The sequence below is a fragment of the Pantherophis guttatus genome, chromosome 17 (genome assembly GCF_059756535.1).
Source record: "Pantherophis guttatus breed Tessera chromosome 17, ASM5975653v1, whole genome shotgun sequence".
Taxonomy (NCBI): domain Eukaryota; kingdom Metazoa; phylum Chordata; class Lepidosauria; order Squamata; family Colubridae; genus Pantherophis; species Pantherophis guttatus.
The window spans coordinates 631,605-656,199 of record NC_142079.1 but is presented as its reverse complement, the minus strand read 5'-3'; the positions used below and the strand labels follow the sequence as shown (position 1 = coordinate 656,199).

Genomic DNA, 24,595 nt, shown 5'->3' with positions numbered 1-24,595 from the left:
GTGAGCAAATGTCTCCTCCTTTCAGGCTTTCTCTCCTGGGGGCCCCAGGGGACCAAGCTCTGTGTATGTGTGTGATACTAACTTTCTGCTTGCTCTTGTCTTCTGCAGGTATATCATCACTGATATAATTGGGAAAGAGGAAGGCTGCGGGGTGGAGAACCTAAGAGCGTCGGCCACCATCGCTGGGGAGTCTTCTCTCGCCTATGACCAAATTGTCACCATCAGCATGGTACGCAGGGGTGAAATGCTACTGATTCAGGCCGCTTCACCCGAACCGGTAGTAAAAAAATGCTACTGGTTCGTTGAACTGGTAGTAAAAAAATGTAAAAAAAAAAAAGTTCCGACGATCATGCAGCACAGCTGTGATCGTTGGAATCTTTTTTTTACTTTTTTAAAGCATTTTTTTTACTACCTATTCGCCCGAACCGGTAGTAAAAAATGCTTTTAAAAAGTTTTTTAAAAGGTTCCCAAGATCATGCGCCATAGGTGATTCCCCCCCCCTCGCCTCCTTTTGCTGTGTACTGTGCATGCGCGCCTAGCGTGCGTTTGGTGCACAATGCACATGCGCGGCCAGCAAACCTGTAGCAAACCGGTTCAGATTTCACCACTGGTGGTACGGTTGCGGATCCCTCTGGTTGTAACGCTGGGTGAAGAAATGCATTGTTCTAAACTGAATAACAGCTTTTGCTTCCCCGGCCATAAATTGGCTCCTTTGCTTCTGGTACGCAGGTCACCTGTCGAGCCATTGGGATTGGGGCTTACCTGGTGAGGCTCGGCCAGCGAGTGATCCAGGTGGAGAATTCCCACATCATTTTGACTGGGGCCAGCGCCCTGAATAAGGTAGGAAGAGAGCTTGTTTTGGCTTCCGGCGTTTTCTGTTTAGATTATCCTGAGAAAAGTCCTTTAGAAAACAAGAGCCACGGGGAGGTGTGGGGGGCGAGAGCCATGTTTGTTTGCAGACCCTGAGCTGGAACCGTGAGTCCTGCTGAGTAATTTCCAAAGCTCCAGGGTGTGACCACTAGGAAGCTGCGCTCGGAGTCTTTGAGGAAAGCGCTGCTTTGATTGGCCTTTTTGTCCTCCTTCGGGGCAGGTCTTGGGCCGGGAAGTCTACACCTCTAACAACCAGCTGGGTGGAGTGCAGATCATGCACAACAACGGTATCTCCCATGTGGCCGTCCCGGATGACTTCGAAGGCGTTTACACCATCCTCCAGTGGCTCTCCTACATGCCCAAGGTACCTGGAGAGCAGCGGAGGAATGCCAGGCTGCCAACTTGGAAGATAGTGAGAGCAATGGTGCCAAGCCTTTAGAATGAGGGAGGAATTTTTTGTTATGGATCCCTTGCCTAATATCTTACATTAAAGTTATTTTATTTCATCACAACGGCCTTCCCAGTTTAAGTGGGCCACAGGTTTTGTTTAAAAAAAATCTTAAGCAAACTTACTAGAAAAACAAGCAACTTCTGTAATTGGGTAAGAATGAATTACCTTTGCTTGTTAATATCACAATCAGATTTCTTCAGAACTGTAGAAATAGCTGAAAGAACCTGTTTCTTGGTCCCTCCCTGACCACTGCTCTGTGTCTTTTTTTTTTTTAACTGGCTTTGAGAAATGTTTCTTCTTGCAGGATCATCATAGTCCGTTGCCCGTTATCCCTCCAAGTGACCCCATTGATAGAGAAATTGACTTTGTCCCTTCTAAAGTCCCCTACGACCCCCGGTGGATGCTGGCGGGGAGGCCCCATCCGAGTGAGTATCGGCTCTTCTGGAAGAAGCGTGTTGGGAGGGCTAGAGAGCAAAATCCAGCACTGGGGTGGAAACTAGCTCAGTTCAACAAATTATAGGTAGATTTTGACAAAGATAAAACTTGACTAGATAAACATGTAGAGATGAGAAGCTCCAAGATGTCTTTGTTGGTTGGAGACTGTACAAATTGATACCCAGCATGGCTGGAAGAAAGAAGAGACACGAAGAAGAGCAGCTCATCTGCAAAGTTGGAGATAGTGATGTGACCTGGTTTATTTATTTATTAAATTTATTGGCTGCCCATCTTACCACAAGGTAACTCTGGGTAGCTTAGTATCTTAGGAGGCCTTCCTTGTGGATCCCCACAGTATGTTTGGCTTTTCTTCTTCCTGAACATTCTCCAGTTTTGCCTAATAGATCAGCAGAGGTTACAGAATTGCATGGCTTTAGAAGACTTTGCATTGAATTTTCTCAACATCTCCCTTCTCCGTCCCCCCCCCCCCCCCGTTTTGTTGTACAGCTGTGAAGGGATCTTGGCAAAGTGGTTTCTTTGATCACGGATCATTTGCAGAGATCATGCAGCCCTGGGCCCAGACTGTGGTAGTTGGTCGAGCCAGGTATTGGCAAAGGGTTGGGACTGGCTGAGGAGCGATTGGGAGAAGGGAGGGGACCCCGCATGATAGACCTTGCACCTTAAAGTAAGCTGGAACTTCCTTTCCTGCTCTGGATCATGCATGTCTGCCTATAAGGCATGGTAAAGAGTTCAGCACCCCCGAAATCTTTGTTCCCAAGTTTTAAAATGTTAACATCTCTATGCTTATGAAATAAATAATGGCATATTATTGATTGACTGGTTACATTGAGTCCATGTAGCCCTAACCTGAAGTCCGGATTTATCTTGGCAGGCTGGGAGGAATCCCAGTGGGTGTGATAGCTGTGGAGGCCCGGACAGTGGAACTGGCTATACCAGCTGATCCAGCCAACCCAGAATCAGAAGCAAAGGTTGGGCCTTGTAAAATTCAGAATCTTTTGTCCCGCGGGGCTTCTCCTCAGTTTATCTGTCCATCTGTCCATCTTGCTTTTCTCAGCCTTCCTAGAAGTACATTTCCACATCACCTTGTTGTCTTCAGTAAAAGGGCAACATCTGTGAAATGGGCACATCCCTCTGCAATGTGTCAAGTGCATATTTTTGCCTTGCGTCCGATTGGTGCATTAATTGAGGATGACCCTTTTTGTCTTCCTTAGATCATCCAGCAAGCCGGGCAGGTCTGGTTCCCAGACTCCGCTTTTAAAACTGCCCAGGCCATCAGGGACTTCGACCGCGAGCACCTTCCCCTCTTGATCTTCGCCAACTGGAGGGGCTTCTCTGGTGGCATGAAAGGTGCCCTTCCTGCACCCCCACCCCACCCCTCTTTGTCACGTCAGTGGCCACGAGAGAAAGGGAGAGGGAGGGAGAGAGAGAGAGAGAGGTGGTGACTTCTCGGCCTCTGATTGCAGACATGTACGACCAGGTGCTGAAGTTTGGGGCGCACATTGTGGACAGCGTTCGGCAGTTCAAGCAGCCGGCTCTCGTCTACATCCCCCCACACGCTGAGCTGCGGGGAGGCTCGTGGGTGGTGATTGACCCGACCATCAACCCTCTCCACGTGGAGCTCTACGCAGACAAAGAGAGCAGGTGAGCGTCCGTCTGCATCCTCACCTTCTTTGTGGTCATGTCTTGAGGTGGCCAATCCTGGGCTGCTGAAATTGGCCTGATGTCCAAAACTTCTCCTGATCTGTGAGTTTCACTCTGGCTAGAGTGACAACTACGGCTGTCTTTACTTTTGCTGAAGACCTTGAGATAGTCTGTGGGTTGATTAGGGTTTCAGTAGGAAAGCATCTCCATTTTTTTCTTGCAAAAGCAACTTTTTCCTTGTTAAGTTTGCCTACTGAATAAGGGGCCCAGTTGGAGCCATTCTTGTTGGGCTCTTGTGAAATGCTGGCTGGAGGTTCTAGAGGCCCAAGGTATGGAGAGAGCCCCGGGGTCATGTGCGGGGGGGAGGGGGAGGGTTGTTCTGACCTGTCCAGCACCGGTCAGCACAAGAGGAGGGGCGCTTCCCTTGCCTGCCTCCAGTTGCAAAGGGCTCTGCTTTGCAGGGGGGGCATCTTGGAAGCAGAAGGAACCGTGGAGATCAAGTTCAGGAAGAAAGAGCTGCTGAAGACCATGAGGAGGATCGATGTTACCTATGCGCGGATCGCGCAACAGCTGAGTAAGAGGAAGGCCAAGCCGGGCCAGCTCTCCCCCACCCCACTTTCCCTTCCCTGTTGCCGGCTGATCTGCAGCCACTGGGCCCTTTGGAAAAGTGGGGGAGCAGAGCTTCAGCTGGGAACGCCCTCCCTCCTCTTCTCCAGCCTTCCTTCCTTCCCACAAGCCTCAGGCTTCCTGGACTCCCTCCCTCCCTCCCAGACTGGATCCCTTCCAACCGGTCCTTTCTGTGTTCTGGGCTGAGCAGGTTCTCCAGATCTCTCCCAGGGGGAGCGCAAAGAATTGGAGAAGCAGCTGAAAAGGCGAGAGGACGACCTCCTGCCCGTCTTCCACCAGGCGGCCGTGCACTTTGCCGACCTCCATGACACCCCGGGGAGGTTGCAGGAGAAAGGAGTGATCACAGTAAGTGCAGGCATCCTCCACTTATGACCACAATTGAGCCCCGCATGTCTGTTGCTGAGCAAGGCATTTGTTCGGTGAGTTTTCCCCCATTTTCCTTGCCACAGTTGTTAAGTGAATCACTGCAGGTGTAAACTGAGCCACATGGTTGTGAAGTGAGTCTGGCTTCCCCACAGACTTCACTTGTCAAAAAGAGATCACAAGACCCTGGCACACGGCGACTGTCATGTGGCCAGCTGCCTGAATTTTGATCACCTGACCATGGGGATGTTACAATGGTCATAAGTGAGAATTGGTCACAAGTTCCTTTTTCTTCAGTGCCGTTGTAACTTCAAACAGTCACTAAAAGAGTTGTTGTAAGCCAAGGACTGCCTGAAGTCAAGCTTGGAATCCTGGGAGGGATCTTTCTTTCCGTGATCCTCTCCCAGGGATCTCAGGGCTGTTCTTGGCTCCCTGGGCAGCTCTGCAGCTGCGGGGCAGAACTTCGGGGTCGAACCTGCCTCCTTCGCCATCTCTGTGTGACCCACCTGCTCTTCCTCTCCACCCCCCCCCTCGAACCTTTGACGGGGGCAGAAACTCCTGAGGAGGTTTCATGAGATGTTGGCCATGGGTTATGCAGACCTGAGTCCTGTGTGGAGGGGCTGCGTCCTGAAGCGACCTGAGTGGGGTCTTCCGTTTCAGGACATCCTTCAGTGGAAGGAGAGCCGTGCCTTTTTTTACTGGCGGCTGCGGAGGCTGCTGTTGGAGGAGGGGGTCAAGGCCGAGATCCTGAGTGCCCACAGCGAGCTGAGCAACAGCCACATCCAGTCCATGATGAGACGCTGGTTCCTGGAGACCGAAGGCGCCGTCAAGGTCGGGGACTTGGTTGGCGGGAGCCGACTTCTCTCACCTATCTCTGCTTCCCGGCTGAGTGCAGCTCTCCCCTTCTGTCCCTCCTGCAGGGTTACCTGTGGGACAACAACCAGGTGGTGGTGGCATGGCTTGAGAAGCACCTGAGTGAAGAGGACGGGGCAAAGTCGGCCATTCGGGAGAACATCAGATACCTGAAGCGCGATTACGCCCTGAAACATATCCGGAAGTGAGTGTTTCCTTCTTGAGTGGCAGTGGGCTTCTCTGAGAGGCTCCACGGATTGCTCCCTCCAGGGTGTCAGAGCTGAACGGTTGGGATGGCCTAGGAAGAGGCCCAGGAACTCCTGAGGGCATTTCTTGGAGCTGGGAGAAATCAAAGACTCTGCATTTTCTGCTTAAACCAGAGTGCAGGATAAGTGCTATGACCCTTGCTCTCTGGGGATGGCGAGGCTTAGGCCACCTGCGTTGCTTCCTTGTGCAATATGTGAAGAGGAGGCCATAGGCAAAAGGGCCCTTAAAAGGCTACTGATGAGAGAGGGAACTCTGGGTCCCTGGACTCCACCTGCACAGGGGACTCTGGTTTGTGGAGGCGACGGTTTCAGTGTATTATATGCTCCTCTTTATTGACCCTCTCGCTTCAATTCGGCAGCCTTTGCTTCCTTCTTGAAATAGTAGTGAGCAAAACCACCGGTTGAGTTTGTGTCTCACAAATTCAGAAGAGGAAAAAGGGGCTTTTTTATATTCAATCCTGGTCATTGTAGTCTCTCTTTATGATCTCTTCCAGCTTGATAGAGGCAAACCCGGAGGTTGCCATGGACTGTATCATTCACATGACCCAGCACATCACAAGCGCCCAGAGGGCTGAGGTGGTTCGCCTCCTGGCAACTATGGACAATCCTTCCCCCTCTTGACTTGTGCCCCTGGCAGTAGGAGAGATTACCAGCCCCCTGAAAAGGGAAGGAGACGGCAGTGGTAAACCATCCCAGTTTGTGAGCTCCGTCTGGCTGCAGCTTTGCAGCACGGCCCTGGTTTGTCCTGGATTAGGGTGGCCAGAGTCTCCCAGCTCCCAGGATCTGCTCTCCTGCCACACTCGGCGGCCTGTATTTTCCCCAACCGCCTGTGTGCCCACCGCATAATGTCCAAGGAAAATGTTTGCACCACTCAGTCTAGAATGTATGTTTAAAGTAAGTGCATTTTCAATTATTGCCCAGGGTTATCTGTTGAGATAAGGAATTCTCTTTCACAAAACCCCTCAGGACACGCTTTTTTTAAAATATGCATTGGTGGGTGAGGGGTGGGAAATGTCAGTATCTACCACCCAGCCAATACTTGGGAAAATTTCCTGATAGGCCAGAGAGACAGGAGGCTCCTTTGCCCTCCAGCACAGCTGTCTAGATTAGCCTGCCCACTCCCTGGAAGCCTTGGAGAAGGGGGGCATTTCTGACTGTCGGCCTTAGGAAGGAGCTTCTCCCTTTCTCTCTTGGAAAGGTGAAAACAAAAGGTTCGCTCCACTCCCCTACAAGCAAGGTATTTGGGGTTCTGTCACAAGTCCCCCCTTATTGTTTCTTCAGAAGGAAAGGGGAGGGGGCTCCATCCTCATTCCTAACTGGCTGAGATGTCCGGTAGATGTGATATAAATGGAGATAGTGGTGCTATTTATTTGTGGAATGAGTGGACTTTGCCAGAGGCGAAAACAATCAAAACACACTTTTAAAGAGATAAATTATCAGCAGGCCGAAAGTATAATGGGCTGTGAAACATCAGATGCACAAAACACTTTAACACGCACACACACACACGCACACACGCACACCCAGTCTTTTCTGAAGGAGACCTGGGACAAAGGAGGTGACAGCTGAAGGTAATTTACATTGTCCGGCATATCTTTGCAGGCCGGAGTTCTTGGCAGGTCTACTAATCCTTCATGGGAGTGGGATTGTCTCTCTACCTCTGGCATTAATGCTTGAGTGCGTCTGGTATGGGACGGGGCTCCCCCCCCCCAAAAAAAAAAAAAAAAAGAAAAGAAAATAGGGTTATAAACTCCTTTTTCAGGGGAAGAGGAATCACTTAACAAAATCTTGCATTTTCTCTTTGGGAGAGCTGTTCATAAATCTGTATTCTCAGGGAAGGGAGGCCTCAAAAAGCCACTCCAAAAAGTTGTTGTTTTTTTTAAGAAGAACAACTCTTTGACTTTTGATAGACTTCAACGTTTGTTTTATCTTTTGTGAGTTGGAGATTCATTAAAGTAGTCTTGGTTTTCTTAACGGTCCCAGTTGTATTTCTTCATTCTCCCCCCCGCCCCCTCCCCCCCCAGGAAAGATGCAAAATTGCTCTCTAGATCTGATGTGCCAGTGTGGAGGCCGCCGCCACCTTTTAGCCGTGTGTCTCTATCAGTAACCCCTCTTTATTGTCGTTTGTTTCCATACAAAGCTGACCGTAGTAAATCATGGGATGATCAGCCCATCAATTCATCAGAACTAAAAGTACATTTTCAAGGGGAAAGTTTTTCATAAACCATTTCAACTTCTGCCTGCGTTTTGCTTTTCTAGCCGCCTCTGGCATGACAATGTCTGTAAGTAGTCTTATGTTCACCTTTTTTTAAAAAAAGAAAGAGATACCTCTGGAATATTTGTGTGAAACGGGTTCCTGAAGAACAGCCTGTGAAGGTCATGTGGTCGGAGTCACACCCGAACTGCTTTCTTCCAAATGATCCAAGCTACAAGCCAGTCCTCAGGGCCAGCTTTAAGCTAAGGCCACGTAGGCACTGGCCTAGGGGGCACCGGGGTTTAGGGGGCACCACCATCAGCCGTTCTTCCCAAAACAAAGGCTGCTCTAAGAATGCATATCTTCACATTGGCAGGAGGGGGCGCCGTTAGACAAACTGAGGTAGGGGGACCCTCTCCCCTTCAGCCAGCCCTGCCTGTACATATTGGCCTCAGGGAGGGAGGGCCCTGCCTGAGTAAACCTCTATAAATGCAAATGAGTCGTAACCTTTTAAGAAGCCAGTAGGACTCTTCCCCGTTTTTTCCCCCAGGCAGAGCAAAAGCCAATGTGGTATAGCCAGTTCCTGATCTCTGCCAAAATGCAAGAGAAGGCTATAGCAGAACTATCCTGCAACCCTTCTTGCGGGTAAGGGTCTCCATGGGTGCGTCAGGGGAGCTTTTGGGCCCCTGGGGAAGGTTGTGGTGTGAGCTGCAGCCCCTGACGGCAGAGGGTTCCAGCTCACTTGGAAGGCCTTGGGCGAAGAGGAGGGCTCTGCTGGAGAGAATGGAACTCAGCGCCACTTGGCTAAGATCTCCAGCGCTACCTGGAGGGTCAAGAGGCCGTTCTTTGCACCTTGAATTGTACGTGCAATTTTCTTGAGCAATATTGTTTGGCCTCTTTTTTTCCAAATGGAATTCTGAGGCAATAGAAGGGATTATTTAAATCCTACAGTAAAAAGGTGTTTAAAAATAAATATTAGATCAAAGTTAACCTGGTACTGATAGCCTAAATGCTAAGTCAGAAGATCTTAACTGCAGTGTGCAGCGTCTCCTATTAGTGGTCCTTTTTAAAACAAAACAGTAAACAAAGATTGCTGCATGATATATTTCTAAGTAAACATTCAGGGCTGAGCTGCAAACAAAAATAAAATAACCTTTTTATGTCCGTTGTAGAAAAGTTTTCTGGCTGAAACGAGGTTTGATCTTTCAGAGAAAATGTTACGTCTGCAGTAAGTACATCCAAAGTGCTTCTCTTGAAAGTGTAGTTTAAAAACGTCCAAAGTATCTTGGTGATTTTTAAAACAGTTTGCTGCAGTTTGAATAATTAGGTAAAAAAATATTACAGTGTTTTTCAAAAGTCAGTGCTGAGCATAAAAATCCCCTTTTTGTTTTCATAAAAATAAATTATAAATAAAATTTACAAACAGTAATACTGCTTAGCCCGAGAATCAACAGACCTCCTAATCCTAAACTCTAGTAATTTTTTTTCCTCAAAAATCTGTGGTAAACTCAATCCTAATAATCTATTCAAGGTTTTTTTAAAAAATCTCATTTAGTACATTATTTGTCCTGGAGCCCAGGCCCTTTTCTGCTCTAGCTATTAAAAACATCCCCTTCTCACAGTCTGAAATCTTTGCTGTCAAAGCACCAAACCGGGTTAATGGTTTGCAGGATTCAGCTCCTGCGAGGGAAGACGGACTGAGTCAGTATGTCTGGGACTAAAATTTATCTCTCGCGCAGAACGTCCGAGGCCTGGAAAGATGATTTTGGGAGGTAGACAATTCAGGTGTGAATCTGAAGAAAAGATCCCGAAGTACCTCTGGAGGAAGAGCAGCAGCGATCAGCAACTGGAGTTTAAAGGGGCTCGGAACTATTTCACAGTACTTACCAGTAGGAAGAGAGAACAAGTAAGAGCTTAACAAAGACACAAAGTCAGGGGCATAGCCAAGACCAAGCCCCCCTCACACACACACCCCAAGTGTCCCTGTGAAAGCAGTAAAAGGAAGGGGCCGGCTGATCTAAAGCGCAAGAAACCATCTTCTGATAGGGACACTGAGCAATGGGTGCTTTGATTACCGTATTTTTCGGCGTATAAGATGCACCTTTTTCCCCCCCTAAAAGGGGATGAAAATTTGGGTGCGTTTTATACACCGAATGGGGAGCCCCGCCCACTCACTGGCCCCCACCCTTTGGCCTCTGCCTCCCAGCAATTTACCTCCTTGCAGCAAGCAGGAAGCAGAATTTCAGCTTCAGCACAGCCTAATTAGCACAAATTGATTGTTCCTTGGATCGGCCTTCTGACTCTCAGCTGTTTCAGGCTGCAGGGATTGACATTGCCTATTGCTGCGAGGGCCTCTGCTGCTCCCTGCAAGGAGGTAAATTGCTGGGAGCAGATTTTTTTTTTCTTGTGCTACTCAAGCTATGCTGAAAACGAAAATGAAAGTAAAGTAGGCTATTTGCTGTTTGCTGCAACGAGGCAAAATTGCTAGGAGGCAGCTTGCTTTTTCTTGTTTTCCTCACCAAAAAAGGTTTTATAGTCCGGAGTGTCTTATACTCCGAAAAATACAGTAGCTCAGAGGCCATCAGGCACCTAAATAAAGGGCAATTATGAGCACATGGGGAGGAGAGTGTGTATTTCCTCCTTTGGATCAAGTTAATTTAAATTTTGTATTCCCTTTTGATTTAGCTGTTCTGAGAATAGCTCCTTTTTTCCCCCTTGCTGCCTTCTCTCCCCCTATCTCCAAAACCCCTACAATAAATTAAAATTTTATCTAGGTTTTGATGAAGAAGCAAGCTGCATGCTTCCTACCAGTCGGGTAACAAAATCAGGTCTGTGTCAAAGCTGCTCACTCCCACCAGATTCCTTAATAAAAGGCGGGCTTCGTCCTATGCCTGCGGTCTGCTTTCGATTAGCGTTCTCGAGACCATAAGGTACAACATTGGTTGATGGGCTGAAAATGGAGGAGGACTGGTCTTCGCACAGTCAGCGTGGCCCCCACAAGGCCTGGCACTCATTTGTCGGGGGGGGTGGAGGAAGAGGAGAAGGGAGTGCGAGCAGGACAAGGTGGCCCAGTCCAAGCGTCGTGGGGCTTTCAGAGCAGAGCGATGGGTTTGTTCCCTTGAGGGCTCCGGTACTGTGTGGGGGAGACGGCATCCAGCGTGGCATAGGTTGTGTACAGACCCGTCACCTGTAAGTCTGCAAAGGAGTGGTCGCTGGCACAGGGGGCAGGGGGCAGGCTGGCAGGCGCCAGGTCGCAGTCGGAGAGCGCCAGGGGAGAGTTGCTGAAGGCCCCCAAGGCATCCAGGTTGAAGCTGTCGTCCTCCTTCTCCTCCCAAAGGTTCCCTGCCACACAAAGGAAATAGTGGTCAGATGGGACTTAATTGTGCAAATCTGCTCAGAGCATTTTAGCTGTGGGACAGACAAGGGCGTTTTCCGCTTCCAGACTCCCCTCTTTTCCTCCCCTGCTGTTTGGCTTTCCGGAGAAAAGGAGAAAAATGTGGTTTGTTTTTTCCCAAAGCGGCTTTGTGGCTGGTTGCAGGATCTTGCACCCTGGGTCAAATGCTTCAGTCGTCATCTTGACGTGAGCAATTAAGGTCGGACCATATCAGTACCTGAAGATTTAAGCCTAGCCTCTCCCCCAGGTACCCCTAACCAGGTGCACGTAAGAGGAACAAAAGGAAATCGTAATGTTAGTGCCAGAATATTTCCCTCCATAATCACATTTTCTGGACCAGCCCTTAAAAAGACCTTCAGGTAGAAAAGCCGTCTACACCGCCACTGTTTCCTTCTGCAAAAGCAGCTGGAAGATAGATGGAGGCAAGGATTCCTGCGGGTGAGGACCCCTCCCCACAGCTTGACTCAGCTGCCGGATTTAAAAAAAACCCTCTAGTTTCAGCCCCTCCAACCTTTTACCTTGGAGCGCAAAGTCCATAATGCTGGGATCGAGGGCATCCACCTCCGTGTTCAGGTCCGTCATCACGTTGAGAAAATCGGAGCCCCGGCTCACCAGGTGCTGAGGGAGAGGGCTGTGGTGGACGCTGGGCAGAGCGTGAAGGGGGGGCGTCTGTGCAGGGGCCGGCGAGTCTGGGGCCAAGCACGCCTGGGGCTGGATCTGCCGGTGAAGCCGGACGGACTGCAAGGAGAGTGTCGCCATCGCCTGGGGCTGCACCTGCAGCAGGTGGCCCCCATGGCTGCCCATGGACGCTTCGGCCTCCGCCAGCTTGCCAGGCCTCCTGCAGCCGGCAGGGCGGTCGGTGATCAGCTTGTCCAGTTCCTCTGCAAAGAAAAATGGCTGTCTCAACTTCCTCGCTGGGCAGGCGGAAGGAAAGGTGGTGACAACAGTCATTTGCATGGCGGGTTTTTTTTTAATGCAATACAGGTGGTCCTTGTCTTACGACAGTTGGTTTAGTGACCCTTCGAACGGCATGGAAAAAACTGACTTACAACTGTTTTTCACACTTATGACCGTTGCAGCATCCCCACAGTCACGGGATCAAAATTCAGACGCTTGGCAACTGACTCGTATTTATGACGGTCACAGTGTCCCGGAGTCACTTAATCCCCTTTTGTGACCTTCTGGCGAGCAAAATCAATGGGGAAGCCAAATTCACAAAGGTCATACAATGAGGCAAAACTCACTTAACAAATGTCTCACTTAGCAACAGAAAAACTGTGTTGCTCGGTTGTGGTTGTAAGTCAAGGACTAGCTGTACCGCCACCATTTTCAGAAGGCCAAGGAAGCCCTGAGAAAAAGGAGGGCTGCTTTTTGAGAGGGCCTTCCCCCCAGTTTTCCTTCCGGTCAAATAACTCCTGTAGGAAGGCAGAGGAGGGCTGCCCTTACCTGGGTTTGCCATGCTCCTGTGAATGGCAGCCAGGTCCTTCCGCTTCCACTTCTGCATCTCCTCCTCCATCTTGTCTATCTTGGCAGGGTTGAGGGCCCAGAGGCAGCCCTTGCGCGAGGAGCTGCTCGCCTTGTTCTCCACTTTCTCGAAGCACTTGTTCAGGGACAGGTTGTGCCGCACGGAGTTCTTCCAGCCGTCGGGGGCCGTCTGTGAAAAGCAGGGGAGCCCTCACACGCGCCCCCAGCACATGCATGCGGCTTAGAGCCCCCAGGTCGGGGTCTTCTCTGACAAAACATTAACCTCATAATCTTTCATGCAGTGGCGAAATCCAAATTTTTTCCCTACCGGTTCTGTGGGCGTGGCTTGGTGCGCGTGGCAAGGGGAGAATACTGCAAAATCCCCATTCCCACCCCACTCCTGGGGGAAGGATACTGCAAAATCCCCATTCTCACCCCAATCCTGGGGGAAGGATACTGCAAAATCCCCATTCCCACTCCATGCTGGGGCCAGCCAGAGGTGGTATTTGTCAGTTCTCCGAACTACTCAAAATGTCCGCTACCGGTTCTCCAGAACCTGTCAGAACCTGCTGGATTTCACCCCTGCTGTGGGGGCCAGAACCTGCCCTGTGTGCTGTGACCCCAGAAACCCTCCTCCCCCTTCACCCGTGGATCTAAACGTGGATTCGATGCTTGTCTGGCCTACGAGGGAATCATTAGGAGACCCCTGTCTGTCTGTCTATGGAGATTCCTGTCTGCATTTCTGCAGGTAGAGCCAAGTTGTCGTGTCTGCCTGAGAAAAAGGCATTTAAGGTCGTGAGAAAGCTAAGATCCCCGTGAGCTGGAGCTCTGGTCTTACTCAGTGGAGACCTTCTCCGTTCTTCAGTGGGGGCTTTTGACAGCCAACACTCTCCTGCACACACATCCCTCCATCTGTCTGCCCACCGTGGGTCTCTGTGCCTCCGCCGAGGGCTCGGGAAGGGCCGCTGAGGCCGCTCTCTTGCACCCGGTTGTGCTCAGCCTTCCTCACCTTAAAATAGGGGAAGTGTTCCTTCATGAAGCCGTAGATCTCGCTCACGGGGAGGCTGCCGGTCTTGCTGTTCTTCAGGGCCATGGCGATCAGGCAGCTGCCGGAGGGAAGCGAAGGGTCAGTTGCCCAGCTGCCTGCAGCGCTTCCGGACCTCAACTCCACCCATTTAAGGCCTCTCCCGATAAAGTGGGGGTTCCCTCCCTGCGTCGTGGGCCCCGGACTCTTACTCACCTGTAGGAATAGATGGGCTTGGGGTAGTGCTTGGTGTGCAGCTCTTGGGCCGCGTGAGGAGCCAGGCGGGGCTGAGAGAAGTGGGGGTGGGCGCCGTAAGAGCTGCTGTAGATGGTCACCGGATTGCACTGTGGCCGAAGAGGGAGGGAGAAGACCCAGTGAGCCTCTCACAGGGAAAGACGAAGCGGGGGGGAGGGGAGGGGAGGGGAGGGGGGTCTAGTGGGCTGTGGGGATGTGGCCCATTCCTGCAAAAGCTGCTCGGGACCCCTCAGAGCATCCACCCACCAAGGCAACCATCGGCAAGGGGCTTAGTAGCCCCCACATGTCATTTTACTCTAGTCTAAATGGAGGGGAGTCTGACAGCCGTGGGGAGGGTCCACCTGCCCCTGGCCTGCCCGTTCTGCAGTTGACTCTGGTTTTCTTAACAAGGGAACAGGGAGGCGTCTGCACAGAATGGAAGCCTGCCTCCTTTTCAGCTGCGCCAGGGAAAGGAGGAGCAGGCGATGCCCTGGGCGTGGCTAGGAGACCCATCAGCCTCAGCCGGTGGAGAGCAGCCCAAACCAAAGGCCGGGGGCCTCTGTGGCAACCGACACCCTGGCTCAGCGTCCTCCTTGCTGGTTGCAGAGACGAGAGAGGGAAGACCCGCTAGGAGACTGGCCTTCAGGTGCCCACCCGCCCTCCTTCACCTTTGGGCCCTTTTGCCCACAGATGAAAGGCTTTTCCTTGCACTGCCTGGGTCTTCTCAGATGTTCTGCTACAAGCACACATGCACAGCAGTACCTGCAGCCTTGTAGACGTTCACACAGGACAGCAACTAAGTTGTGGCGAGGTCCCTGAAGGTTGTGCTGTCACACACACACACACACACACACACCGAAGCTGGGAACCGTACCTGCTGCGTGCTGTGCGTGATGGTGAAGATCTGCTGGGTGTGGCAGGAGGGAGGGGGGAAGAGCGGGGACGGCTGCGGCTGAAGGCTGGGGGACGGCTGCCCCCCCACCACGTACTGACTGATCTGGGGTGGAAGGGGGAGAAACAAAAGCATCAGTTGCGCAGGGCATGAAACCGCCCTGGGGCCATTAACGAGGAAGGGAGCCTGTTCTTACGTCGCTTTCGTGGGGCGAGATGGTGTTGAGTCCCAGAATATTTGGAGACACGCTGGCTTGTATGTGAGGCGTCGCTCTTGGGGGCCCCAAGGTGTGCATGGCACCTGTCATCGAAAAGAAGCAGATGATACAGTTCTGGGCTGCTCTGAATTCCCCCCCCCCCAGCTCTCTGTGGGATCCACAGGCTTCCATAGCCACTGATCATCACAACGGGGCTTATTAGACCCAAGTCAGTGCTGGTTTTACACAGTTCACTTGTTCTTTGTGTTTTAGCCACTAGGTATCGCAGCACTGTGGGGTCAATGCCCCGGGGGCCCGAGAACGAAAGGGTCACAGAGTTTTCTACCTGTCTGCTGCAGGGCCACATTCTGGGAAGCGATGCCAAAATCCATCCTTTCGCTGGTCATCTGCTGCAGCCGAGGGACGTCCACGGAGGTCAGCCACGAAAGGGACTGCAAGTCGCCAGGGAAGTCATCCTCGCTCAGATGTGAGGGGTCAGAGCCCAACAGTCTACGGAGGAATAACGTGGTTTTAGTGGCTGCGTTGCCCTGGCCTGTTAGCCTGAAGGTAAGGCGGCAACAGCAGCACCTGTTCTGACTTTATGTTTTTATTCCAGCTGCCAGCAGGCTCCGTTGTATGGGGCTCTCGTTCATAAAGCAAATTTATGAAGGAGGAGAAAAACTTTCCTATCGTGCAGAGAAGGAGAATACTTAAAAGGCCTAAAGTTAGAACACCATGCACCAAATTCGGCTTGAGAATAAAGCCGAATTTTGCAGGTTGTTTCTAAGACTCCTGTTTCTTCTCCACCAAAGTCATGTTAACTCCAGGTTCATGTGGCGCTCGGAGCCTGCTGGAGTTGCACAACACAGCAATGCCAGAAATAAATAATTTAAAATAATGAGAAGGATTTAAAACGAATCTGGAATATTACAATGCCTTCTTTGCATTTCCCAAGGCTTTGAAATGCTGTCTCCAACCATCTAGCTGCAAAGCAAAACTTCCCAGTTGAAAACTTCTGGGCAGTTTCCCTCCCTTCTCGGAGGCTTAAGGGACTACAAGACCGATCGCTGTTATAGCAGCAGGCGCCCGGTATCCTGGCTAGACCCGCCTGTCCTCCTGCCACCCTCCTCCGGGGCCTGTTTTCTTTTTAATGTCATGTATTGATGTGGCAATAACCAACATTGCCATGGTTACACTTCTACAGTTATTTTGCAGAGCCAGTCGAGTCCCTTCCATGCCTGCAAAAGGACATCAGGTGACCAGTCTGCCTGCCCGGCCATTGGTCCAACTGTAAGTAAACACCAGCATCAGAGGGTTCAAAAACGGGGAACAACCCTTGTCATTTGCAACAGTTGGTGGCCCTGCGCATTGTCAGCCCATAAGCCATTGTGTGGGGAGAGGCTGTTGGCTGCCGGCACGTGGCGACCCTTTGTTTTTGGAGATCCTGGCTTAATTGTTTTCTTCTGCCCACCCCGCCTCCCTCCCCCTTTTTACCAGTTCCCCATTAATCTGCCTGAATGATGGGAGACACTCCACCCGTGCCATCTGCCGCTCTCCAGCCCCGCACAACAAACGAGTGGGGTCAAGGGGGCGGGAAGGGTCGAAACCCACAGCAATGGCCTCCTGCCAGGGACCACGTGCACCACAGGCCCCCACCGTCCGGTGTGCTTTGGCACCTTCCTGGGTGGAAGCTGAAATGCACCCGGCAGCTTCAGTCCCTGGTTAGGTGCCTGGCTGCAGCCTCAAGAGCTTGTTGTCAGTATTCACCACACCTCTGGGCACCTGGTATGTGGCAAAGAGAGAGAGAGAATCGCACTCTTTTCCCTAGCAAATGTCCTGGCATCTGTGCCCTGTGCCACATCTTCCACCAAGTGGCACCCTTGTGGAGTTAGCTGGATGTTGAAAATATGACTCTGGAAAACAAATACTCCTCTTCTTTACAAACTAGCTTCCTCCTTTAAAATGGCCCTTCATTATTTGTCTTAATTCTCTGGAGCTCGGTATGTATAGGAAAAGATTGGGCTTTGGAGCAGCTCGGCGTCTTAATGCTGCCCTTGAGAAAATAATCCCATTTTGAGGAGGGCTGTTCCTAAGAATTTCCGCGGATTCTTTCCTGACACAGCAATAGCCGTCTCTCCTGACACTCATTTAAATCAATTGTGAGCCTGATTAGCAGACTTTATCAGATTTCCCCATAGAATTATGGAAATGGAATGGATGGGTTATTTCTCTCCCTGGGAGATTTCTTGCTCTGATTATTTACCCCAAGAGATTTGGGACCGTTTGCCTGCCTGTTGACAGCCGATCCCTGCCTCTTCATTCTGTCCTGCTAAGGGAGCCCTCCCGAGGGTGGGAGGGTGGGGGGGAGTCGGCAGAGAAGTCTGCTTGCCAGGTCCATCAGTTGAAACCGGCCGATGAGCCCGAGTGGTGGTGCGCCTATTTCTGAATTTGCTGCAGGTGAATGGTCACTTTAGCTTTACACACACACACACACACACACACAGAGAGAGAGAGAGAGCCTTTTGGAGGATGAGAGCACCTTGTGTTAAGGAATGCGTTTTTAAATCTAAAATGCTTGTATTCTCCATTTATCCTCACACTCCAGTTAGAGACGGACAGCCTTTTCCTGATAAGTGGTAGATTAAGAAGGATTGTGCTCGGGTCACTTATTCAGTGCTCAGCCGCAGCCTTGCCTCTAACTTTTCCACGGGCAGGTAATGGTGCTGTGCTTTTGGCTGGGCAGAGGGACCATCTCAAGCCCCGACCCCAACCAAGCCATCCAGAGCAGCCTCCGGCGGAGCTGGCTGAACTGCGCTTCTTAGCTGCTTCTGAATGCTGGAGAGGGACAGGCGGTTCCCCTCAAAGCAGGCCAGCATAGCCTTTCAGGCCACGGAGGGATTACAATCCTTGGCTGAATTAAAAGGCTCGGTTCCGGTGGCGTTTCCTTTTGAGGGTCCCTCCGTTTTCTCACCTGGCAGCCCACTCTTGACGGAGATTATCCCCAGTCCATTCTCTTTGCTAGGACTCCCTGGAACATAGGCTCTTTAATCCCTCGTCTTCCCACGTTTTGATTTGTCCCATTGTGGTCAAGAGAGATCTCAAACTGGAGTCTCAAATCCTCCAGGAATCTCCGATGGGCTGCATAGGGACCTTTGGAGCAGATTACCCTAGCAAAATTGGACTCGCACCCATACGAACGCCCCAGCATGGCTCCTCAGGCCGTTTGATAACGTGCAGGAGAAAAAATGCAACAGGCCTACCCTTATGAGGAAGAACGCAAGGATTGCTAAAATTTAAGCGAGATATAACAACGAGCCTGGCTGGACTCTGCCTCTGGCCATCAACTAGAGAAGTGGTGTTTGCTTCCACCTCCATTTCACTTGGATTCAGAAGGATTCTCCTTAGAATGTTCCAGAACAACTGCAGAGTTACCAATTCTGCAGCATCCCAACTCTGATCAACTGAGTCGCTCTTAGTCTACCCTGGCCAAGAGCTGATCTGCTTCTCTCTCTCCTTCCTCTCGGTGGCTTTTCTGCTTCTGTTTTTTAACCCTGACTTTGAAATCCGCTTCCCTTCATGTCTCCCAGCCCCATAGAAATGTCCCAAGTGAAACAGAAGCTTATTCTCGGCACAATTACCCCTCCCTTCCGCTAATTGGGGGCCATTCCTTTATGCCCCCCCCGCCCGCCCGTGGAGCACTCGGGACCTCGGGTTCCCGTCCTGCACTGTGCTGACAGGAAGAAAGTAAATTGACCTGATAGAATTTGACAGGCCTATTCTCTTCTTAAAAATCGGTCAGTCTGGAAGATTTTCTTTTACATAATCCAAAGTGGTTTCTCATGAAACAGAACAAATGCTACAGCGCACTTTGGCCATAACGGTCTGGATTTTGTATACATTTTTTGCCACTTTTAAACGGGGTCATGCAATTCAGGGGTGGAAAAATGACCGCGGTGAGAAATTACAGCTTTATTTTTGAGATGGGGGGGGGAGGAACAAGAATTTGGGAAACGGGTCTATTTATAGAAATAAGCATTTTTGCAATAACTAACGTGACTTGTTAAAGACTGCCTGAAACTCTACATAAACTAAACTATACGTGTCTTTTTTTACTTAGAAATAACTTAGACTTAATCTGCCGAAGGACTGCATATTTGATCTAAGCAAAGTTATTCACGTTCCTTATGCTAAGAATTAAAAATTCTTGCCCACGTAATTTTCAAATTCCATTTATTCTTCCAAAAACTATTCTTATCAAATTTGGCAAGTGCAGATAATTTACAACCTGCACTTAGCAAATGGGATTTCTGTACAAAAGGGAAGAAATTGTTAAGGGCAGTCTGCATAAGTTCACTGTGGAAGATCTCTGTGTGTAATGGCGGATACTGTTGCCATGACCGCTTTGGGGGGGTTGGACCTCTTGCGATGGGAAGATTTCAGATCAGGTAGATGGGGGTCTTGAGTCTGCCGGCTCTAAATCCCTCTTGTTCCCCTGACATCTACCAGAGCGGCTTCAAAACGGGGCCATGCTGGAGCAAACAGTTAATTCTCCCCCCTCCCACATTGTGTCAGTGCGATGCGGTTGTTTTTAGAGGGGGGAAAAGACTGTGAAATCTGGACAAGGCTTCCCCCAATCTAGTGTGGCCTCTTTATCCATGTTTGCAAGACAGAAAAGTTACAAATGGAAGAAACTGTTTTGAAACTTTAGAGGGTGAGGAGGAATATCTTTAAAGCAACTCCAGAGCCAAGCGGATTGAATTGGAGCTTCTAGTGAGAGGTTTCTCCCTTGGATTTGCACCTGGAGGGACCAATGGGGAAGAAGGTGGCTTTTCAGGCATCCTGATCTTAAATCACGAAGGTTTCGTAAAGAACGGCCCAAGTGGAACTCAGATCAGGTTGGCAGCTTCTGACTTTATAGTACAAGAAGACTTTCAGCCAGACTAAACACAGGTGGCTGTTTGAACCGCCTGTGGCTTCTAAGACAGCCTTCAAGGTCAACCCCGATAGATTATGCTGCAGTAGTCTAAAAAGATGGTGGATCCTTGTGACTCGGCACACCAGGTCTAAGCAGAACAAAGGGGATCGGGGTCAAAGTAGGCCCCTGATTCTCCAGAAGGACCCCTAAACCACAGTCTTGGACTTCCCGGAGGGTGGAACTGTGTTCAAATCAGACCGGACTTCCAAACTTGGGAAGACTCATCATCAGCACCATCTCTCCATATCTCCCTGCTAAGTTATTGCTGGGGCGCCCCAGAAGCACGAGGCCTCCCCCTTCTGGGAGAGAGGGGGCAGACCGCACCATCTCCCCCAAGTGCCAAGCCTGGATTCCCAGAGGGGGAGCTGGCCCGGGTCCCCCCCCTCCCCCACCCCGTGGTTGTGGCTGCTGATAGTGGCTTCCCACCGGTTGGCATCCCAAATGGAGTTGGGTTCAGGAAGGGGAGGGGGTTTCATTCCAGACAACGCAGGGAGAGCCCCTTTTTCGGAGGGATGGGACGAGGACGAGAGAAAGACAATTTCCGGGCCCCTCTGAAAAGGGCCGGACTGGAGCAGGTGCTCTTTGGGGAGTCCCGCTTCTCCTTCAGTGAGCCCCTCGGCAAATATTCCAGGAGGTCCTATGAAGGCCTTTGAATGCACAATAGACTTGAGGAGGAAATCGGAGTTTGGGATGAATCGGGAGCAGCTTCTCCTGCTGCAACAAGGAACTTGGGCACCGACCGAGGCAGGCTGGGGGTGCAGGCCATTCGTGGCTCCAGGACGGCGTGCAAATGCAGCCTTCGAGCCTTCGGACTTTTCCTGCGCGAAGGCTGCGCCGAGTGGAAGCCTCTGCCAAGCCCCGAGGGCAGCCCGGACTCCAGGGGCGAGAACGGGGGCGGGGGGCGCTCACCTGTAGTCCTGCGGGGAGGGCCGGCGGGCCGGTGCCGGGTTCCTGACGAGGCCGGACATGGCGAAGGGGGGGTCGCTTTCGATCATGGCCCGCCGGGGGGAGAGGGCCGGGTAGCTATCCAGCATTTCAGCAGGGAGGGACGGCAGGCGCCGCCCAGGGCTCCCGGGCTCCAGCCCTCTGGCCGAGAGCGGCGCCCCCGGCCTGCCGTGGCGCGAGAGGGGCGGCGGGGCAGGCACCTCCGAGGCCGGGCGACGGCCGGCCAACCTTCCTTGCTGCTCTCCCGGGACTGGCCCGGCGGGGCTGAGGCTGGGGCTGCGGCCGGCGAGGGGCGTCCGAGGGAGGCAGCTGGCGGGGCGGCCGGCCGGCCGAGCAGCGGTTTTAAATTTCCCTCTCCGGAGCTGTCCAGCTGGAGCATGCGCGCCCAGGGGCCGAGGGGCGGGGGCGCAGCGAGGGAGGGAGAGGGGAGGGGTGGCTCGAAGATGCGGAGCGGTGGGGGGGGGCCGCTGGGCGGGCGGCGCGCGGGGCTGGCTTGCAAAGGCGCGAGGCGGCCGGCGCAGACCCCGACTCATTGAGGACTAGCCGCTTTCGAGGTCTGCGAGGCCGGGGCCAAGAGACGGGCGCGCGGCGGCGGGGCCGGGTGAAGGCGGCTACTCGCCCGCCTTCCTTCCCGCCTCGCCCGGCCGGCCGCCGCCCGTTCTCTCGCCCGCCCGACACGGCGGGAAGGAGCCCGCCAGCCGCCGCCTCGCCTCGCCCCTCCCGGCCCCGGCCTGGCCTTCCTGCGGGGGGCGCTCTCCGGCCGGGAGGGAGCACGAGCTCCCCTCCGTCCCCCTGCAAAGGCCGCCCTCCCCCCCATCCCTTCCCCAGTCTATAGCGGCCCGAGGGCTGGCTGGGGATGCTGGGGGTTGTAGTCCCCGTGCAGTTGGAAAGTCCTGTTTGGGAAAGGCTGGCGGAGCTGTGGTTCCTCCAGCCCTCCCCCCCCCCGCCGGACTATCGGCTAGGAAGGACCCCTCGCCCTAGCTAGTGTGGCTGAGGGTTGCCCACCCCACGATCCCCTTTCTTGACAGACCGCTCCTGGATCCTGAGTGAAATTCACACTCGGAGGAACTCCTGGTCACCCAGTCTGTGTCTCCCACTGGGAGAAGCCGCCATGAAAGTGGGACCTTCCCAAATCTCTGAGCATATCTGCTGAACCCCCACCCCCTCCCCAATTTCATGGGCCCCGGGCTGGACAGGCCACGATGCAGGGGGATGTGGGTTTCCCCTCTGGCTGAAGACCTGGAGGGGTGGCCTTCTGAGTCAGATTCAGCCCTCCGTTTATGTCCCTTTCCAAGTCAGAGACCCATCTGAAACTTCTGGGTAGTTTTTCTGGTCTTGCTTTGTAGGAAAGGATGAGAACTCAGCAACACGTTCAAAGGAAAGACATTTCTTCTGTGTCTCTCAAGATGGAATTCACCACGTTTTCCTGCTACTGTGTGAAAAGGATATAAAAGAGAGAAAGACTGACAAGGAAGAAAATTAATGCTGAACAAAAAAAATCCGGTCTCAGCATCGCTTTATAAGCTAAAATGAGCTCCGGAAACAATGGCAATTGTGCCAAAACCAAATATTCTGTAAGTAATACGGTGTTTAAATTCACCTCTCCTTAGAATTTGCAAGGTCCATTTTGTCTACATTTAAAAACAAAAACAAAAACAGCATTCTTAAACTTCTTAAACCCCCATTGTGTCTCTTGTAGGCAGGTCTCTAAACTGAAATAGACACAGTTATTTCAGTTTTCTAAGGCCTGGCTTTTCCCCCTGGCGCATGAAAAACGTGTGTCAGTAACACTTTTATCTGTGTAACAAATTGTACTTAAAATCATTAGGTGTGAAATTACCAATTAATCCTACGGGGACAAATCCTTTAGTAGAAATCTACCCACTTGGGACCGTACAGATGGTGAATCGGAGTTTTACAATAGACCCAACCTCTGATTAAATGCAGAGATGTAACGGACAAAAAAGCTCAAAATTTGGCTAGAGAATAAAATATCAGGTCCTAGTGCCCGACAAGTTCAGCATAGTACAGTCTTTAAAACTTTATTCTTTTACTTCAGTGGATCCATGGGCAAAGATTATTCTGGGGTTGCTATAGTGTAGGAAATAGTTTTTGCACCAATATGGCACAGCCTGAAAGAAATAGGCAGTATTCAAATCCCTCATCCGTGATTTCTGTTTCTAGATTTTATAAGGTCTGGGCAGAATCATAGATGCTTCTTTTGGCTGGAATTACTGAGACTGCTGTAATTAAAAGATGTTAATTGTTATTTTTTAGGGGTAGGCCTGATAATTCTTTCTTACTTTAATAGGACAGATCCACCCGTGGCCTGGACATGCATTTACCATCACTTTTAGTTTCAGTTTTGACATGGCTTGGAAATCCCATTAAACCATTTTTTCTGGCCTGCCTTGGCCAGAAACTGATAATTTCAAATAATGAGTAGAAAGTAGTCCGGTCCCTTTTTTTTCCTCCCTAGTCAAGGGCCGTGCCCCACAATTTGAAACCAACATTTCCCAAAGCACTTTGTGGATTTGGGGAAAGGTCAATTAACTTCTGTTTCCTCCGAGTAACCCTGGGAAGAACGGGCAGCAGTTCTGTCCAGAGCAATTTGTCCAGTGACCTTCAAGGGCAGGAAGTTCACAAGTGCAACTAACAATGTCATCTCAAATTTGTTCCTGGGTTGGTGTGTATCGCAAGAGAAGGAGGAACGGTTGTGCAGCCTTTCCTCCTCCTCCTACAATACTCAGGTTCCGAGCTCATCACTCAGAGGTTGTATTCATTATTTATTAAGCAAATGTATATGGGCGCCCAACTCACACATAGGTGGCTTGCAACATTAAAAATCCACAATGTTAAAAGCCCCTTCCCCCCCCCTCCCCATGGCAGCAGCAACACAATCAAATCAACCACCTGATGGATTTTATGTCCATTGATAGTCCTCAGGCCCACTGACCAAAGCACATCTTCAGGGCCTTTTAAGAAAACAAGAAGATGGGAGCCAAGGAAATGATGTCCAATAGAGAAGGCCCTTTTTCATGGTCCCACCAGATCTCATCCCTAGCAGATCCTTCCTACCCCATTAGGTGTGCACCGCAGTCACAAGACCCAAAGAAATGTGTGTATCTTCCAGGTGTCTTTTTCCTTTCCTCTCCCTTTGCAGAATCTGTCGTGTTGTGGTGAAACAATAGAAAATTCAAAAGCTGTACACTCAGATTGGTTTCCCAGACAAAGACTGAAGGGGAACGGTATTTTTCTAGGGGAGGCTAAGAGTTGGTGGCCGTCATGTTTATTCCTTGAAATGACAGCTCTGGACTGGAGTTTCAAATGTTCTCTTTGTTTTTTTTTATTATTCTATAAATCAATTTCTAAAGGAACCAAGGTTGGTTTCTGTTAAGTTACAATTGGAGAGGGAAAAATATAGCTGCCATAATTCCTTAAATGATATAACTGGACAGAGGTGGACACATAAAGTATTTTTCTCCAGCTTTGTCAAGTAGAACTAGTTTATCCCAAATAGGATATATTTCCCCCCCCCTTTTAACCAAAGGAATGAATTGAGGAATGGCTGCAGAGAAAGTGCAGTTGCAAGCGGGGGGTGGGGTGGGGAAGAAGGGTTTTTTTGATGTTATTCTTGTTTTTTTATTTGATTTACTTCCTCCTTCCGTCTTTAATAACCAAGTTCCTTAAGCTTGGATGATGCAGGTTTTGTTGCCAGAGCTGTGCCACTGAATGCTACTGACCCCGGCCA

The 24,595-nt window shown here is 51.0% G+C and overlaps 2 protein-coding genes across 4 annotated transcripts in view; one reads left to right on the top strand and one right to left on the bottom strand.

Moving 5' to 3' along the window:
* ACACB (acetyl-CoA carboxylase beta) overlaps window positions 1-7,500 on the top strand; it is a 32,116-nt gene extending 24,616 nt beyond the window's left edge. For 2 of the 3 annotated variants that reach the window (XM_060691969.2, XM_087880583.1), the window contains 13 exons: window positions 109-229; window positions 730-840; window positions 1,091-1,234; window positions 1,626-1,746; window positions 2,264-2,360; window positions 2,649-2,745; window positions 2,989-3,124; window positions 3,241-3,418; window positions 3,880-3,992; window positions 4,236-4,390; window positions 5,069-5,239; window positions 5,329-5,465; window positions 6,021-7,500. In XM_060691969.2, coding sequence (XP_060547952.2) covers window positions 109-229; window positions 730-840; window positions 1,091-1,234; window positions 1,626-1,746; window positions 2,264-2,360; window positions 2,649-2,745; window positions 2,989-3,124; window positions 3,241-3,418; window positions 3,880-3,992; window positions 4,236-4,390; window positions 5,069-5,239; window positions 5,329-5,465; window positions 6,021-6,147 — 1,708 coding nt within the window. In that variant the 3' untranslated portion in view covers window positions 6,148-7,500. The remainder of the gene's footprint in view (window positions 1-108; window positions 230-729; window positions 841-1,090; window positions 1,235-1,625; window positions 1,747-2,263; window positions 2,361-2,648; window positions 2,746-2,988; window positions 3,125-3,240; window positions 3,419-3,879; window positions 3,993-4,235; window positions 4,391-5,068; window positions 5,240-5,328; window positions 5,466-6,020) is intronic. The other variant, XR_015730305.1, reaches the window with a different exon arrangement.
* A 1,310-nt stretch (window positions 7,501-8,810) lies between these two features.
* FOXN4 (forkhead box N4) lies at window positions 8,811-21,776 on the bottom strand. Its single transcript, XM_087880582.1, has 9 exons — window positions 20,809-21,776; window positions 15,271-15,434; window positions 14,925-15,028; window positions 14,711-14,833; window positions 13,819-13,946; window positions 13,588-13,684; window positions 12,561-12,768; window positions 11,633-11,995; window positions 8,811-11,062 (listed from the first exon to the last, which is right to left on the bottom strand). The coding sequence occupies exons 1-9, from the start codon at window positions 21,375-21,377 to the stop codon at window positions 10,812-10,814; spliced, it is 2,007 nt and encodes a 668-aa protein (XP_087736708.1). The 5' UTR covers window positions 21,378-21,776; the 3' UTR covers window positions 8,811-10,811.
* Between the last annotated feature and the right edge of the window lie 2,819 nt (window positions 21,777-24,595).

Coding starts and splice junctions, on each gene's coding strand:
- FOXN4 (XM_087880582.1), bottom strand. CDS start 21,377: ATGAGTCGGGGTCTGCGCCGGCCGCCTCGCGCCTTTGCAAGCCAGCCC. Junction 13,685..13,818: donor AAGCCCATCTATTCCTACAG/GTGAGTAAGAGT, acceptor TCCCTCCGGCAG/CTGCCTGATCGCCATGGCCC. Junction 11,063..11,632: donor TATGGACTTTGCGCTCCAAG/GTAAAAGGTTGG, acceptor TTTGTGTGGCAG/GGAACCTTTGGGAGGAGAAG.